The sequence below is a fragment of the Cuculus canorus genome, chromosome 28 (genome assembly GCF_017976375.1).
Source record: "Cuculus canorus isolate bCucCan1 chromosome 28, bCucCan1.pri, whole genome shotgun sequence".
Lineage (NCBI taxonomy): Eukaryota > Metazoa > Chordata > Aves > Cuculiformes > Cuculidae > Cuculus > Cuculus canorus.
In genome coordinates this window covers 1,622,582-1,637,958 of record NC_071428.1, presented here as the reverse complement: position 1 = coordinate 1,637,958, position 15,377 = coordinate 1,622,582, and the positions used below count along the sequence as shown (strand labels likewise).

General features: G+C 63.7%; 1 protein-coding gene across 3 annotated transcripts; it reads right to left on the bottom strand.

Annotated features, from left to right (window-relative positions):
* Positions 1–3,912: 3,912 nt before the first annotated feature.
* LOC104065069 (mothers against decapentaplegic homolog 6) lies at positions 3,913–11,425 on the bottom strand. Of its 3 annotated transcripts, XM_054050920.1 has the most exons (5): positions 11,408–11,425; positions 10,031–10,139; positions 9,544–9,948; positions 8,287–8,400; positions 3,913–4,734 (listed from the first exon to the last, which is right to left on the bottom strand). In XM_054050920.1, the coding sequence occupies exons 3-5, from the start codon at positions 9,926–9,928 to the stop codon at positions 4,214–4,216; spliced, it is 1,020 nt and encodes a 339-aa protein (XP_053906895.1). In that variant the 5' UTR covers positions 9,929–9,948; positions 10,031–10,139; positions 11,408–11,425; the 3' UTR covers positions 3,913–4,213. The 3 variants fall into 3 exon arrangements, with proteins under 3 accessions (XP_053906895.1, XP_053906894.1, XP_053906896.1); XM_054050919.1 differs by lacking the exon at positions 11,408–11,425 and having other exon boundaries at positions 10,031–10,166; XM_054050921.1 differs by lacking the exon at positions 11,408–11,425 and having other exon boundaries at positions 3,916–4,734; positions 8,305–8,400; positions 10,031–10,166.
* Positions 11,426–15,377: the final 3,952 nt, after the last annotated feature.

Sequence of the window (15,377 nt, the reverse complement as noted above, 5' to 3'; positions counted from 1 at the left end):
CCGGTATACCCCCCCCCCCCCCCCCGGCCCTCTTCCTTTTCCCCCCCCCGCCGGTGCCTGGCACCGAGGGAGCCCCGCCCCGCTCCGCCCTGCGGGCACCGGGGATGGGGGGGGGGGGGAACGGGGAAAGGGGGGAACCGGGAACGAGGAAGGGAGGGGGGATGGAAAACAGGACACCGGGAGAGGGATGGAGAACCGGGCACCGGGAGGGGGGGAGAACCGGGCATAGAGGGGGGGAGAACCGGGCACCGGGAGGGGGAGAACCGGGCACCGGGAGGGGGGGGAACCGGGCACCGGGGGGGGGAGAACCGGGCACCGGGGGGGGGAGAACCGGGCACCGGGAGGGGGGGGGAACTGGGCATAGAGGGGTGGAGAACCGGGCACCGGGTGAGGGAACCGGGCACCGGGTGGGGGGGGGAAACTGGATACAAGGGAGAACAGGACATAGAGGCGTGGAGAACCGGGCACCGGGAGAGGCGATGGAGCACCGGGCGGGGGGAGATGCGGAACGTGGCACGGGAGGGGGGAACCGGGCCCCCGGAACCGGGCACTCAGAACGGAGAAGGAGATGGAGAACGGTACCAAGAACCGGGCAGTGGGAGCTGGAATACCGGGCACTCAGAACCGGGCACCGGGGATGTGGAGGATAGAGACCCGGGCACCGAGACCCGGGCACGGAGGACTGGAGAGCGGGGGGGAGATGGGAAACCGGGCACCGGGAGGGCGATGGAGAACGGAACACGGAAAACTGAGCACCGGGGATGGGGGAATGGAGAACCGAGGACCCAGAACCGGGCACCGGGACCGAGATAGAGAACAGGAGACCCAGAACCGGGCACCGGGGGGGTATGGAGAACCGGGGACCCCGGAACCGGGCACCGGGAGGAGATGGAGAACCGGGGACCCAGAACCGGGCACCGGGAGGAGATGGAGAACCGGGGACTCAGAACCGGGCACCGGGAGGAGATGGAGAACCGGGGACTCAGAACCGGGCATCGGGGGGGGGTATGGAGAACCGAGGACCCAGAACCGGGCACCGGGGGGGGTATGGAGCACCGGGTACTCAGAACCGGGCACGGGGGGGGAGGGGGTATGGAGGACCGGGGACCCAGAACCGGGCATCGGGACCGAGATAGAGAACAGGAGACCCAGAACCGGGTACCGGGAGGGGAATGGAGAACCGGGGACCCAGAACCGGGCACCGGGAGGGGAATGGAGAACCGGGGACTCAGAACCGGGCACCGGGACGGGAATGGAGAACCGGGCACCGGGAGGGGGATAGAGAACCGGGGACCCAGAACCGGGCACCGGGAGGGGAATGGAGAACCGGGGACTCAGAACCGGGCACCGGGACGGGAATGGAGAACCGGGCACCGGGAGGGGGATAGAGAACCGGGGACCCAGAACCGGGTACCGGGACGGGAATGGAGAACCGGGCACCGGGAGGGGGATAGAGAACCGGGGACCCAGAACCGGGTACCGGGACGGGAATGGAGAACCGGGCACCGGGAGGGGGATAGAGAACCGGGGACCCAGAACCGGGCACCGGGAGGGGAATGGAGAACCGGGGACCCAGAACCGGGCACCGGGAGGGGGATGGAGAACCGGGGACCCAGAACCGGGCACCGGGAGGGGGATGGAGAACCGGGGACCCAGAACCGGGCACCGGGAGGGGGATGGAGAACCGGGGACCCAGAACCGGGCACCGGGGGGGGGGATGGAGCACCAGGGACTCAGACCCGAGCACCGGGACCCAGACCGGGGCACCGGGAGGGGTGTGGAGCGCCGGGCCCAGAGCACGGGGAGCCGGGAGGTGCGGCGGGGCAGCTCCGGGCCGGGGCGCGGGGTCCCCCCGGTGCGGCCCCTCTGCAGGTGCCGAGCGCGGACCCCGCACAACCTGTTCGGCGGGGGGGGGGGGGGAGGGGGGCAGCCCCGGGCGTTCACCTCGTTTCACCCCAGCCCCCCCCGTTCCTCCCTCCCTCCCTCCCGGCTCCTGACTCAGAGCCCGTCCGCTGCCCGGCGGAAAGTGTGAGGAGCCGCCGGTACCGGCTGCCAAGGCAAACACCGCCCCGCGCAGACGTTATGTCAGCCCCGGGGGGGGGGGGGGAACCGCTCCAGCGCCGGGCCCCGCCTGCCGGGCTCCGGTACCGGGCACCTGCCGTGCCTCGCCCAGCCCGCCCCGTTCCCTCCCTCCCGGGATACCGGAACGGCGCTACCCGCAACCACTCGGTCCGACCGTGCACCTGCAGCACCCCCACCTCCCCCCCACCTCCACCGACCCACCGGGACCGGGACTGACCCACCGGGACTAACCTACCGGGACCGGGACTGACCCATTGGGACTAACCGACCGGGACTGACCCACCGGGACCGGGACTGACCCAATGGGACTGACCCACCGGGACCGGCACCGACCCATTGGGACCGGGACCGACCTACCGGGACCGACCTACCGGGCTCCGGTGGGGAAGAGGGGGGAGAAATCCGCATTAAATCCCCTCCGCGCCGCTCACCGGCCCCACACCGGCTCCCCGGTGCCGGTTCCTCCCCGGTGCCGGCGGCTGCGCTCCCGGTGCCCCCGGGATCGGTCCCACCGACCCCAAAGCGGCTCCTCCGACTCCGCCGCTCCCTTTTCCCAGTCCCGGAGCCCTCCCGGTGTCACTTGCCCGATGTCCCCGGGGCCGGTGCCACCGACTCCCCCCCGCCCCCCTCCCCCCATCCTTGCCGGTCCCGGAGCTCTCCCGCTGTCACTCGCCCGGTGTTCCCGGTGCCGAGCCCACACCGGCTCTCCCGGCCCCACCGCTTCCCCTTTGCCGGTACCGGAGCCTTCCCGGTGCCGCTCGCCCGCTGCCTCCAGGGCCGGTCCCACCGCCCCTAAAGCGGCTCTCCCCGCTCCGGTCCCGGAGGTCCCTCCGGTGCTCGACACTGCGCTCCCGGTACCGCCGCGCCGGTGCTCACCTGCGGGACCAGGACCGGCGGGGGGGGGGTCTGACGGGACCGGGAGCCACCGGGGCCGCTGTCAGCCGGGCCGGCGTGGCAGGAAGGACCGGGCGGTCATAGCGGCCCGAGGGCGGCCGCCTGCAGAGGGCACTGCCGGTCCCGGAGCGGAGCGGACACGCGTGGGGACGCGGGAGCCGTTTATTGGGGTTTCGAGGGGTTACAGACACCGGCACCGACGGGACCCCGCGCTGCCCCTCCGACCGAACCGCTGCTCCCATCCTCCCGCCGCACGGATGCGGAGCCCCTCCGGTGCCCGTCCGAGGGGGGCTTTGCCTGCCCTACGCTTTCCAGCTGTGCTCATCCAGCCCGTATTCCAGCTGTGCTCGTGTGCTTTACACCTTCCAGCTGTGCTCCCCCATATTCCAGCTGTGCTCCCCCCATATTCCAGCTGTGCTCACCTCGTTTACACCTTCCAGCTGTGCTCCCCCCATATTCCAGCTGTGCTCCCCTCATTTACACCTTCCAGCTGTGCTCCCCCCATATTCCAGCTGTGCTCCCCTCATTTACACCTTCCTGCTGTGCTCGCCCCATATTCCAGCTGTTCTCCCCTCATTTACACCTTCCAGCTGTGCTGGATCACCCCATATTCCAGCTGTGCTCACGTGCTTTATACCTCCCAGCTGTGCTCACCCGCCTCATATTCCAGCTGTGCTCCCCCATATTCCAGCTGTGCTCACCTCATTTACACCTTCCAGCTGTGCTCCCCCATATTCCAGCTGTGCTCACCTCGTTTACACCTTCCAGCTGTGCTCCCTCCCATATTCCAGCTGTGCTTTCCCCCCATATTCCAGCTGTGCTGACTCACCCCATATTCCAGCTGTGCTCACCTGCCCTATATTCCAGCTGTGCTCCCCCCATATTCCAGCTGTGCTCACGTGCTTTACACCTTCCAGCTGTGCTCCCCCCCCCATTCCAGCTGTTCTCCCCCCACTGTGCCGGTTCCCCCATCTCCAGCTCAGGAGCAGCTCCCGCTTCACCCTTTTCTTCCTTTCTAAAATAAAAACTACGATAAATTAAAATCCAATTAACCATGAAAAGAAGATATAAAAGAGAGAAAGAGGTTAAATAGTGCCCTGTGTTGTTGGGGGGGGGTCCCCCATGGGTCCCAGTTTGGGATCAGCTCTGGCAGAGCGAGGCTGGGGGGTGGCAGAGAGCCCCCTCCCCTCAAGGGGTCTCCCCTTGTGCCCACTCGGGGTCCCCCCCGGTCCCCCCATCACGGGCGGTTGAGGAGGACCTCGAGCCAACACGGGCAGGAGGTGATGAACCGGCGGGAGTAGGAGGGTCCCCAACCCTTAGCGAAGCTGATCCGGACACTGTGGGGGTCACAAGGGCCATCCCCAAAGAACCCACGACCCCCCGAACCCCCCACCTGCTCGTAGTCGAACACCTTGGCCGAATAGCCCGGCATCACCTTGAGGACGGCGACGGCGCCGGGCGGCGCCAGGGTGGGCGAACTGATGAAGATGGGGTGTTCGCTACGGTTGTAAACCCAAACGCCGCCCACCTCGCGGCTCAACAATAACCCCCGACCGATTTTGCCCCTCACCCGGCGCACAGCGCGGCTACGGTGAGGAGCCGGCAATTGGCCCAAGCAGAAGCCGTTGCCACGCGGCAGCTCGCCAAAGATGTTCACCGATGCCTCGTGCACGGCGTAAAGGCGGCCAACGCGCGTCCGGTACTCCCAGTAAGCCAATTTGCACCAGTAGCCGTCCTTCATGGCGCTCCGTGAGGTGTCTACGGGGGATGGGGAGAACGGAACCGTTAGCGCCGGGATGGGCCACCACGACCCGGTGGTGGGCACGGTGGTGGGCACGGCCACCAACCACAGCCAGAGAGGTGATGGGGTCAGTGCCCTTGGAGTAGTGCAGGGTGGAAAGACAGACAGCCACAGCACCCAAGGGTCATGGAATCATGGAATGGTTTGGGTTGGAAGGGATCTCAAAGCCCATCATCCAGTTTCACCTCCTGCCATGGGCAGGGACACCTCCCACTGGGGCTCGGAGGCTCCAAACCCCATCCAACCTGGCCTGGAACCCCTCCAGGGATGGGATCTGGGGGTTCTGGTGGACATCAAGTTGGAATCATGGAACCATGAGATGGTTTGAGCGGGAAGAGACCTCAAAGATCATCCAGTTCCAGCCTATGGGCAGGGACACCTCCCAGTGGATGAGGGGCTCCAAACCCCATCCAACCTGGCCTGGAAGATCTCCAAGGAGAAGCTCTGCATGAGCCCAGCAATGGGCATTCATAGCCCAGAAGCCAACCATGGGCTGCACCCAGAGCGGTGGGGTCAGCAGGACGAGGGGGGAGATTCTACCCCTCTGCTCCACTCTGGGGAGATCTCTGAAAGCTTCTCAACCACCAAATGCAACCCCAGTATGGAATATAGAATGGGTTGGGTTGGAAGGGATCTCAAAGTCCATCCATTCCCACCCCTCCCATGGGCAGGGACACCTCCCAGTGGATGAGGGGCTCCAAACCCCATCCAACCTGGCCTGGAACCCCCCCATGGATGGGATCTGGGGGTTCTGGTGGACATCAGGTGGGAATCATGGAACCGTGAGATGGTTTGGGTGGGAAGAGAGCTCAAAGATCATCCAGTTCCAGCCTATGGGCAGAGACACCTCCCACTGGATCAGGGGCTCCAAACCCCATCCAACCTGGCCTGGAACCCCTCCAGGGATGGGATCTCAGGGTTCCGGTTGATGTCAAGTGAGAATCATGGAGCTATGAGATTATTTGGGTTGGAAGGGACCTCAAAGCCCATCCACCCCCCTGCCATGGGCAGGGACACCTCCCACTGGATCAGGGGCTCCAAAGCCCCATCCAACCATGCCTGGAACCCCTCCAGGGATGGGGCACCACCACTGCTCTGGGCACCCTCTTCCAGGCCCTCCCCACCTTCATCGTGAAGAATTTCTCCCTATTGTCCAATCTAAATCTTCCCCCTTCCAATTTCAAACCATTCCCCCTCGGTCTCTCCCTGCATTCCCTGATCCAGAGCCCCTCTCCAGCTTTCCCGGAGCCCCTTTCCGCCCTGGAAGATGCTCTAAGGTCTCCTCGGAGCCTTCTCTTCTCCGGACTGAACAACCCCAACTCTCTCTGCCTGGATGTCCCAGTTTGTCCGGATGCGTCACCGCGGCCGCTTCTTCCCAGCACGTAGAGCCAAACCATCCATCCCGGTCCCTGTCCCTGGGGGACGCGGCCAAGGGGGGTCCCCGGGCGAGGGGAAGGTGGGAGCGCGATGGCCAACAGCCGCGCTGGAGCCACCGCTGTGTGCGTCAACGCGCATTGTGTGTCCCCGTGGGCAGCGCTTCCTCCGGCGGAGAGTCCGGCGCCGCCAAAAATAACAGAGGCCATGGCGGGGACGGGGTAGAAGGGGGGGGCCAAGCTGGGCTGGGCCCCCCGGCAGGAACCCCTCGCCTTGCACCGGAGCCTTTTCTCCTGCCAGGAGCGGCCGCCGGCTCTGCGCCGAGGGCGGTGGGCTCAGCACCCAAAGGGCAGTGGGGTGGGGGCGCAGCACAGCCCCTGCACGGCCACGGCCCTGCGGACCCCACAGTGCCGCAAGAGACCCTTCCCCAGGGACACCTTCTCCCATAGACCCCTTCCTCGGGGACCCCTTCCCCAGGGACCCCTTCCCCAGGGATCCCTTCCTTCTCCCATGGACCCCTTCATCAGGGACCCACTCCTCAGGGACCCACATCTCAGGGACCCCTTCATCAGGGACCCCTTCTACCATAGACCCCTTCCCCAGGGACCCACTCCTCTGGGACCCCTTCTCCAGGGACCTCTTCTCCCATGGACCCCTTCTCCCATGGACCCCTTCCCCAGGGATCGCTTCCTCAGGGACCTCTTCTCCCACAGACCCCTTCCCAGGGACACCTTCCCCAGGGACCACTTCCTCAGGGACCCCTCCTCCCATGGACCCCTTCTCCCATGGACCCCTTCCCCAGGGACTCACTCTTCAGGGACCCCTTCCCCATAGACCCCTTCCCAGGGACCCCTTCCCCAGGGACCCCTTCCCCAGGGACCCCTTCCCCAGGGACCCCTCCTCCCATGGACCCCATCTCCCATGGACCCCTTCTCCCATGGACCCACTCTTCAGGGACCCCTTCCCCATAGACCCCTTCCCAGGGACCCCTTCTCCAGGGACCCCTTCCTCAGGGACCCCTTCTCCAGGGACCCCTTCATCAGGGACCCCTTCATCAGGGACCCCTTCCTCAGGGACCCCTTCTCCCATAGACCCCTTCCCAGGGACCCCTTCCCCAGGGACCCCTTCCCCAGGGACCCCTTCTCCCATAGACCCCTTCCCAGGGACCCCTTCCCCAGGGACCCCTTCCCCAGGGACCCCTTCTCCCATAGACCCCTTCCCAGGGACCCCTTCCTCAGGGACCCCTTCCTCAGGGACCCCTTCCTCAGGGATCGCTTCATCAGGGACCCCTTCCCCATAGACCCCTTCCCCAGGGACACCTTCCTCAGGGACCCACTCTTCAGGGACCCCTTCCCCATAGACCCCTTCCCAGGGACGCCTTCCCAGGGACCCCTTCCCCAGGGACCCCTTCTTTCTTTTTCAGGGACCCTTTCCTTCACTCAGGTTCCCCTTCCTTCTCCCAGTGACCCTTTCCCCAAGGATCCCCTCCTCAGGGACCTCTGCCTTCTTTCTCCCCGGGACCCCTTCCTTTTCCCAGGAAACTCTTCCCCCTTCCTTCTCCCGGGGACTCCCTCCACCAGGGAACCCCTTCCTCATGGACCTCTTCATCAGGAAACCTTTCGTTCCCCCAAGGACCCCTTCTTCCAGGAACCTCTTCCTTCTCCAGGAGACCTCTACCCAGAGGACACCTTCCTCAGGAACCCCTTCCTTATTCCAGGAACCTCTTCCTTCTCCAGGAGACCTCTACCCCAAGGACACCTTCCTCAGGAACCTCTTCCTTCTTCCAGGAACCCCTTCCTTCTCCAAGAGACCTCTACCCCAAGGACACCTTCCTCAGGAACCTCTTCCTTCTCCAGGAGACCTCTATCCCAAGGACACCCTCCTCAGGTGTCCTTTCTTCTTCCAGGAACCCCTTCCTTCTCCAAGAGACCTCTACCCCAAGGACACCTTCCTCAGGAACCTCTTCCTTCTTCCAGGAACCCCTTCCTTCCCCGGAACAATGAACTTGGGGGGCAGCAGGAGGGTGCTGGGTGCTGTGGGAGGGGTCTTGCCACCTCGGGCTGGGCAGGTCCCCCTACGCTGGGGGCTGCTTTGGGGGTCAGTGGGGCACAGGGCCCTTCCTGATCCCCCCTCACCCGATGAGAGCCTCTCACCACGCTGGTCGCCGCTGTTGTAGCCGAACTCCAGGAGCTGAGGGTTGGGAGGCTCATCCAACCAGGATGACTTCGAGTAGGGAGGGGGCGGCGTCTCTGAAGGGGGAGAGAAGGAGGTGAGAAGATGGGATGGACCTCTTGGCCCTCCAGAACCTCCTTGAACCCTGAGGGAGCAGAGGAGGAGATGGGCGAGATGGAGGTGGGCGAGGAGGACATGAGTGAGATGGAGGGGAGAGGAGAGGAGGTGGGTGGGGAGGAGGTGGGTGAGGAGGAGGTGGGTGGGGAGGAGGTGGGTGAAGAAGAGGTGGATGAGGAGGAGGTGGGTGAGGAGGTTGGTGAAGAAGAGGTGGATGAGGAGGTGGGTGAGGAGGTGGGTGAGGAGGAGGTGGTTGAGGAGGAGGTGGGTGAGGAGGAGGTGGATGAGGAAGAGGTGGATGAGGAAGAGGTGGGTGGGGAGGAGGTGGGTGAGGAGGAGGTGGGTGAGGAGGAGGTGGGTGAGGAAGAGGTGGGTGAGGAAGAGGTGGGTGAGGAAGAGGTGGGTGGGGAGGAGGTGGGTGAGGAGGAGGTGGGTGAGGAGGAGGTGGGTGAGGAAGAGGTGGATGAGGAAGAGGTGGATGAGGAGGAGGTGGGTGGGGAGGAGGTGGGTGGGGAGGAGGTGGGTGGGGAGGAGGTGGATGAGGAGGTGGGTGAGGAGGAGGTGGATGAGGAAGAGGTGGGTGAGGAAGAGGTGGGTGGGGAGGAGGTGGGTGAAGAAGAGGTGGGTGGGGAGGAGGTGGGTGAAGAAGAGGTGGATGAGGAGGTGGGTGAAGAAGAGGTGGATGAGGAGGTGGGTGAGGAAGAGGTGGATGAGGAGGTGGTTGAGGAACAGGTGGTTGAGGAGGAGGTGGGTGAGGAAGAGGTGGGTGAGGAGGAGGTGGGTGAGGAAGAGGTGGGTGAGGAGGAGGTGGATGAGGAGGAGGTGGGTGAGGAGGAGGTGGGTGGGGAGGAGGTGGGTGGGGAGGAGGTGGGTGAAGAAGAGGTGGATGAGGAGGAGGTGGGTGAGGAGGAGGTGGATGAAGAAGAGGTGGATGAGGAGGTGGATGAGGAGGAGGTGGGTGAGGAGGAGGTGGAGGAGGAGGAGGTGGGTGGGGAGGAGGTGGGTGAGGAGGAGGTGGATGAAGAAGAGGTGGATGAGGAGGTGGTTGAGGAGGAGGTGGGTGAGGAGGAGGTGGGTGAGGAGGAGGTGGGTGATGCACTTACCAGGTGCAGCCAGGCGGCTGAAGTGGTGGGGGTTGCAGCAGAGCGCGGCCGTGTCCCCACCGCCCCCACGGCCGCCGGTGCAGCAGCAGAGGTTCTTGAGCTCGTGGGGTTGGCGAAGGTCGGGCCAGCGGTAGAGGCGGCAGAGCAGGAGCTGCGGGGCCACCGCTTGCTTGGCCCCTCGCGGCGCCCAGACGCAGCCAGACTCCCACGCGCCTCGGCTCTCCACCGCTTGCACCAGCACCTCCAGCTCCTCATCCTTCAGCTTCTTGAAGAGAGAGTGCGCTGCCAGTTTGAGGGCGTTGGGACCATCGTCAGGGCCGGCCGCCGCCGCGCAGCGTTGCCGCCACAGCCGTCGCACCAGGCGGGCGCGGCGCGAGCGGAACATGGGGTGGCAGCGGGGACCACCTGTGGGATGGGGACAACCGATGGGGACCTGCAAGATGAGGACCACCTACAAGATGGGAATGGCCTACAAGAGGGGCATCACCTGCGGGATGGCGAACCACCCGAGGGATGGGGACCTCCTTCAGGATGAGGATGACCTACAAGATGAGGATCACCTGCAGGATTGGGACTACTTACAAGATGAGGACCACCTGCAAGATGGGGACCACCAGTGGGATGGGGACCACCTACAATTTGAGGACAACCTACAATTTGAGGACAACCTACAGGATGAGGATCACCTACAAGTTGAGGACCACCTACAGGATGAGGACAACCTACAAGATGAGGACCACCTACAGGATGAGGACAACCTACAAGATGAGGACCACCTACAAGTTGAGGACCACCTACAAGCTGAGGACCACCTACAGGATGAGGACCACCTACAAGATGAGGACAACCTGCAGGATGGGGAACCACCAGTGGAATGGGGAACCACCAGTGGGATGGGGACCAAGGTCATGGAGGTCCTCATGGTCATGTGGACCCCCAAACCAGCCCCCAGCACAGGAGAACCTGCCCAGACTCAGACTGCGAGACCCCTCCCAACAGCACACACCACCCCTTGATGTCCCTCCAGTTGGGGTCCCCAAGGAAGGGGTTCCCAAGGAAGGGCTCCTGGTTTGGGGTCCTTGAGTTGAGGTCCTGGGGGAAGGGGTTCATGAGGAAGGGGTCCTTGAGGAGAAGGGATTCATGGGTTGTGGTCCCTGAAGAAGGGGTCCACGAGGGAGGGGTCCATGAGGATGGGGTCCCTAAGGAGGGGGTCCCTAAAGAAGGGGTCCATGAGGAGAAGGTCCCTGGGAAGAGAAGTCCCTGGGGAAGGGGGAAAAGAAGGGGTCCCTGGGCGAGGGGGGTCCCCAAGTTTGTATTCCCAAGTGGAGGTCCCTGAGGAAGGGGTCCTGGATTGAGGTCCATGAATTCGGGGTCCCTGGATTGGGCTTCAGAGGAAGGGGTCCCTGGAGAAGGGGGTCCCTTGGGAAGGAAGGGGTCCCTGAGTTTGGGTTCCTGGAGAAGGGGTCCTATGTTGGGGTCCAGGGGAAGGGGGTTCCTGAGGAGGGAAGGGGTCCTGGATTGGGGTCCATGAGTTTGGGGTCCCCGGGGTGGATTCCTGAGGAAGGAGTCCCTGGGGAAGGGGTTCTGAGTTGGGGTCCAGGGGAATGGGGTCCCTTGGGAAGGAAGGGGTCCCTGTGTTGGGGTCCCTGGGGAGGGAAGGGGTCCCTGTGTTGGGGTCCCGGGGTTGGGGTCCCTGATTTGGGGTCCCTGGGGAGGGAAGGGGTCCCGGGGTAGGGGTCCCAGGGTTGGGGTCCCGGGGTTGGGGTCCCTGATTTGGGGTCCCTGGGGTGGGAAGGGGTCCCGGGGTTGGGGTCCCGGGGTTGGGGTGCCGGGGTTGGGGTGCCGGGGTTGGGGTCTCGCTCACGGCTGCAGCGGCGCGGGGGCTGCGCATGGGCCTGTGCTCCGGGAGCCAACGCGGCTCTGCGCATTGTGTGAGGCTGCCAGGAACTTTTCCTGTGCCGGGACGGATCCTTCCCTCCTCCGGATCTCCCTCTTTGGGGAATGCACGGATTCGGCTTATCCTGATCGGAGCTGGCGCTGAGCTGCTGCCGGAGCCGCGATGCAGCAGGAGCAGCGCAGGAGCCACCGGCACCGATGCCGGCACCGCAATGCCAGGGCTGATGGGATCCATGGGCACCGCAATGCCAGGGCTGATGGGATCCATGGGCACCGCAATGCCAGAGCTGGATGGGATCCATGGGCACCGCAATGCCAGAGCTGATGGGATCCATGGGCACCGCAATGCCAGGGCTGGATGGGATCCATGGGCACCGCAATGCCAGGGCTGATGGGATCCATGGGCACTGCAATGCCAGAGCTGATGGGATCCATGGGCACCGCAATGCCAGGGCTGATGGGATCCATGGGCACTGCAATGCCATTGCTGATGGGATCCATGGGCACCGCAATGCCAGAGCTGATGGGATCCATGGGCACCACAATGCCAGGGCTGATGGGATCCATGGGCACCGCAATGCCAGAGCTGATGGGATCCATGGGCACCACAATGCCAGAGCTGGATGGGATCCATGGGCACCGCAATGCCATTGCTGATGGGATCCATGGGCATCGCAATGCCAGAGCTGATGGGATCCATGGGCACCGCAATGCCAGGGCTGATGGGATCCATGGGCACTGCAATGCCAGAGCTGATGGGATCCATGGGCACTGCAATGCCAGAGCTGATGGGATCCATGGGCACCGATGCCAGAGCTGATGGGATCCATGGGCACTGCAATGCCAGAGCTGATGGGATCCATGGGCACCGCAATGCCAGGGCTGATGGGATCCATGGGCACCGCAATGCCAGAGCTGATGGGATCCATGGGCACCGCAATGCCAGGGCTGATGGGATCCATGGGCACCGCAATGCCAGAGCTGATGGGATCCATGGGCACCGCAATGCCATTGCTGATGGGATCCATGGGCACCGATGCCAGGGCTGATGGGATCCATGGGCACTCATGCCAGGGCTGATGGGATCCATGGGCACCGCAATGCCAGAGCTGATGGGATCCATGGGCACCGCAATGCCAGGGCTGATGGGATCCATGGGCACCGCAATGCCAGGGCTGATGGGATCCATGGGCACTGCAATGCCAGGGCTGATGGGATCCATGGGCACTGCAATGCCAGAGCTGATGGGATCCATGGGCACCGCAATGCCATTGCTGATGGGATCCATGGGCACCGATTCCAGGGCTGATGGGATCCATGGCACCGCAATGCCAGAGCTGATGGGATCCATGGCACCGCAATGCCAGGGCTGATGGGATCCATGGGCACCGCAATGCCAGGGCTGATGGGATCCATGGGCACCGCAATGCCAGGGCTGATGGGATCCATGGGCACTGCAATGCCAGGGCTGATGGGATCCATGGGCACTGCAATGCCAGAGCTGATGGGATCCATGGGCACCGCAATGCCATTGCTGATGGGATCCATGGGCACCGATTCCAGGGCTGATGGGATCCATGGCACCGCAATGCCAGAGCTGATGGGATCCATGGCACCGCAATGCCAGAGCTGATGGGATCCATGGCACCGCAATGCCAGGGCTGATGGGATCCATGGGCACCACAATGCCAGGGCTGATGGGATCCATGGGCACCGCAATGCCAGGGCACTGTGCACGATGGCAGTGGTGCCACACGGCAGGATGCGGCCACAGGAGCCAACCTGTTGCCCCCAAGTGCCCCAAGAGGGGGTCCCCGTCACCATTGAGCCCCCCAGCACCACATATGGGGGTCCCTATTGTCCCCCAGCACCCCAAGGTGGGGTCCCTGTCACCACGGAGACCCCCAGCACCCCAAGGGGGAGATCCCTTTTGCCCCCCAGCACCCCAAGAGGAGGTCCCCGTCACCACCGAGCCCCCCAGCACCACATATGGGGGTCCCTATTGTCCCCCAGCACCCCAAGGTGGGGTCCCTGTCACCACGGAGACCCCCAGCACCCCAAGGGGGAGATCCCTTTTGCCCCCCAGCACCCCAAGAGGAGGTCCCCGTCACCACCGAGCCCCCCAGCACCACACATGGGGGTCCCTTTTGCCCCCCAGCACCCCAAGGTGGGGTCCCTGTCACCATCGAGCCCCCCAGCACTACATATGGGGGTCCCTATTGTCCCCCAGCACCCCAAGGTGGGGTCCCTGTCACCACGGAGCCCCCCAACACCCCAAAGGGGAGATCCCTTTTGCCACCCAGCACCCCAAGAGGAGGTCCCCGTCACCACCGAGTCCCCCAGCACCACATATGGGGGTCCCTATTGTCCCCCAGCACCCCAAGGTGGGGTCCCTATTGTCCCCCAGCACCCCAAGGTGGGGTCCCTGTCACCATTGAGCCCCCCAGCACCACATATGGGGGTCCCTATTGTCCCCCAGCACCCCAAGGTGGGGTCCCTGTCACCCCACCCCACCCCACGGAGACCCCCAGCACCCCAAGGGGGAGATCCCTTTTGCCCCCCAGCACCCCAAGAGGAGGTCCCCGTCACCACCGAGCCCCCCAGCACCACACATGGGGGTCCCTTTTGCCCCCCAGCACCCCAAGACGAGGTCCCTGTCACCACGGAGCCCTCCAGCACCACACACGGGGGTCCCTATTGTCCCCCAGCACCCCAAGAGGAGGTCCCCGTCACCACGAGCCCCCCAGCACCCCAAGGGGGAGAACCCTTTTGCCCCCCAGCACCCCAAGAGGAGGTCCCTGTCACCACGGAGCCCCCCAGCACCACATATGGGGGTCCCTTTTGCCCCCCAGCACCCCAAGAGGAGGTCCCTGTCACCACAGACTCCCCAGCACCCCAAGGGGCAGATCCCTTTTGCCCCCCAGCACCCCAAGGTGGGGTCCCTGTCACCACGGAGACCCCCAGCACCCCAAGGGGCAGATCCCTTTTGCCCCCCAGCACCCCAAGAGGAGGTCCCCGTCACCACGGAGACCCCCAGCACCCCAAGGGGCAGATCCCTTTTGCCCCCCAGCACCCCAAGAGGAGGTCCCCGTCACCACCGAGCCCCCCAGCACCCCCAAACCGGGGTCCCTGTGGCCGCTGAGCGCCCCCGTGGGCGTTGGGCGAGGGTGGAGGAGCCACTCCAGAACAAAGAAGTTGATGTAAACGGGCCCCTTATCCCGCTCCGAGCCACGTTTCCTGCTCCCGACTTCCCGCCGCGATAAGGGTGACGGCGCTGGCGCCAAAGCTATGGCACACGGCGGGATGAGCAGGATAGAACCCCAACAACCGGAGCCCGAGTCCCCCCATTGCCACCACTTTGGCCATCACCGCATCGGACTTTGAGCACAAAACGTCGTTGGCGTAAGAGCCCAAACCCTCCAATACTCCACAAATTCAAGTTTTACTCAAAGGCTTTCAGCCAAAATCATCGGGAAAGCCCAAATTCTTGAATATTCTGTGAAATTCGGGTGTATTTGAGGATTTTTAGCGTAAAACGCGACGAATATAAAAGCCCAAACTCTCCAATACTCCACAAATTCAAGTTTTACTCAAGGACTCCATATCCTGAAGAATCCATTTATTTACGATCCGTGTGTGATATAAAAATCACCTATTTATTAATTACAAATAATCTATGGATCACCTATAATCTGCGGATCGGGTCCCGTCGCTCCATTCGCTCCTCAAACTCGCAGAGGATTTGTATCGTAAATCATTTATTCATTATCCAACTGTGACATCAAAAACGGTCCAATTGGATTTAAACCCAAATCACCCATTTACATTCCACGGATCGCGCTCTGTCGCTCCGTATTCTCAATAATCCCAAATTTATTCACAATCCCAAATCGATATGAAAAACCCTCATGGAATTGATTCGCGATACAAATCATCAG

Coding starts and splice junctions, on each gene's coding strand:
- LOC104065069 (XM_054050920.1), bottom strand. CDS start 9,928: ATGTTCCGCTCGCGCCGCGCCCGCCTGGTGCGACGGCTGTGGCGGCAA. Junction 8,401..9,543: donor CAGCCGCCTGGCTGCACCTG/GTAAGTGCATCA, acceptor CTCCCCCTTCAG/AGACGCCGCCCCCTCCCTAC. Junction 4,735..8,286: donor TGGTGAGAGGCTCTCATCGG/GTGAGGGGGGAT, acceptor CATCCCCCGTAG/ACACCTCACGGAGCGCCATG.